This window comes from Nematolebias whitei, chromosome 5 (assembly GCF_014905685.2).
Source record: "Nematolebias whitei isolate Nwh7 chromosome 5, NemWhi1, whole genome shotgun sequence".
Lineage (NCBI taxonomy): Eukaryota > Metazoa > Chordata > Actinopteri > Cyprinodontiformes > Rivulidae > Nematolebias > Nematolebias whitei.
Genome location: NC_056502.1, coordinates 2466437 through 2468248, shown reverse-complemented (window position 1 = coordinate 2468248; position 1812 = coordinate 2466437). Strand labels below are relative to the sequence as shown.

At 42.1% G+C, this 1812-nt stretch overlaps 1 protein-coding gene across 1 annotated transcript in view; it reads right to left on the bottom strand.

Moving 5' to 3' along the window:
- sostdc1a (sclerostin domain containing 1a) overlaps positions 1 to 1538 on the bottom strand; it is a 3240-nt gene extending 1702 nt beyond the window's left edge. The window contains exon 1 of the mRNA XM_037676696.1: positions 1266 to 1538. Within this exon, the coding sequence (XP_037532624.1) occupies positions 1266 to 1473 (208 nt within the window). The 5' untranslated portion in view covers positions 1474 to 1538. The remainder of the gene's footprint in view (positions 1 to 1265) is intronic.
- Between the last annotated feature and the right edge of the window lie 274 nt (positions 1539 to 1812).

The window sequence follows — 1812 nt, the reverse complement described above, 5'->3', positions numbered from 1 at the left end:
GCAGCCGAAAGAAGAAGAAGGAGGAGCAGCCGAAAGAAGAAGAAGGAGGAGCAGCCGAAAGGAGGAGGAGGCAGCCGAAAGGAGGAGGAGGAGGAGCAGCCGAAAGAAGAAGAGAAGGAGGAGAAGCCGAAAGAAAAAGAAGGAGGAGGCAGCCGAGGGCGAATATACAACACTGACATTTTTTATTTTTGGTCATTATTAAAAACAAGCAGCTACAATTCTTAATGTGCATGTGTAACAGCCCTTAGAAGAACTTGTAATAATGCAATATAAAGAAAAGTGTTCTTAAAACTAAAGTGTGAGCCGGCTGTAGCTTCTTTATCCACCTTGATGTCTGATTAAAAACACACGCAGATGGTCTACTGCTGATTTTTAAAAAGTGGCTGATATCAGCTGATACAATCCTGATGAATCTGTTTTTATTTTAGGGTGTGGAAGCATCTTTTTTTGTTTTCTTACAGACTGTGTGCATTTAAAACAGATTCAAACAAATATTTTATATGAAATCAGCTGAAATGAGCCAAACAGTGTTAGAGATGAGCTTGTTTCTGAGGTGGAGGGTTACGTCATGCACTGCAGAGCAAAACCATTGAAACTGACCCCTAAATGTGAGAAAAATCATTTTATGGAACTTTACAATTAAAACTATTAATATGATATGTGACAGTAAAATGGAAATATTAAAGCATCCAAAGTCTCTATAAAAAATATATAATTTTTTTTACCTGTTTCAGTGTTATTTTTACTGACTTTACTCTAAATATAGGTTTCAACAATGATCTGTAAATGTATTTATTTTATTTTTTTATGATCCCCGGTCATTTTGCTGCAGCTCCTCAGACTGAAGAATCTTTTGGACAAAACACGAAACGTTGAATCAAAAGAGAATGTCCAGAGAATCTGACTCAACTTTATTAGAATAATCCAAAACTTTTCAGCTTCTGAACCAAAAAGATTAAAAAGGTCCCAAATACCTGTGACCCAATACATTTAACTAAAGTCTATAAACATTAAATAGGAACATCATTGAACTAATTTTATTTACTTATGACAGCATGTTTAACTCTTGTAATGACACTGAAATGTCTTGTTCTGAAAATCATTTGAAGGCCCCACCTTGATGGGCCCATCGGGTCGTGACCCGGACCTCATGGTCAAAATAGAGTTTTGCACCTTTAGCTGCATGAACTGAACATTACTAATAATGTTAATAATGTTTCATAGTTTTAAAATGCTTCGAAAGGTGATGACGCTCCTCCACTCACCGCTTCTGTCCTGCGCGCCGCCGCCGCCCGCCGCGCGCCCGCCACTGCGCGCGCGGTTCAGGGATGCGTTGCTCAAAGGCTCCGGCACCGGCGGGCTCGCGTGCGGAAAGAGCAGCTCCGTGGCGTCGTTCGTGAAGGCTTGGCAGCTCCTCAGGAGGATGCAGAGCAAGAAGATGGACTGGCACGGCTCGTGCGCGCTGAGGCGCATGGTGGCTGATTGTGAGGATGCGCGCGAGAGGGACGTCAGATCAAAAGTCAAAGGACAGCCAGGTCTCTGTTGGACGATGTGGGAGGACAGAGGTTTTATACAGGACCAGCCCGCCTCCTGCTGCCGCAGTGACTCAGGTGCGACTTCTAACAGACGCTCTGATTGGTCGAGGCTTGATAACCCCGCCCCTTTTTGGTGCTTTTATTTTGAAGAGTTTCATCTTTAGCCTGACTGCTGAAGAACAGTAACTGACATATAAACTAATATTTATTTCTGCAGCTGTGACACGATTAAAAAATAAAAGAATTCAAATGCTCAGGATTGCACGAAGGAATGCAT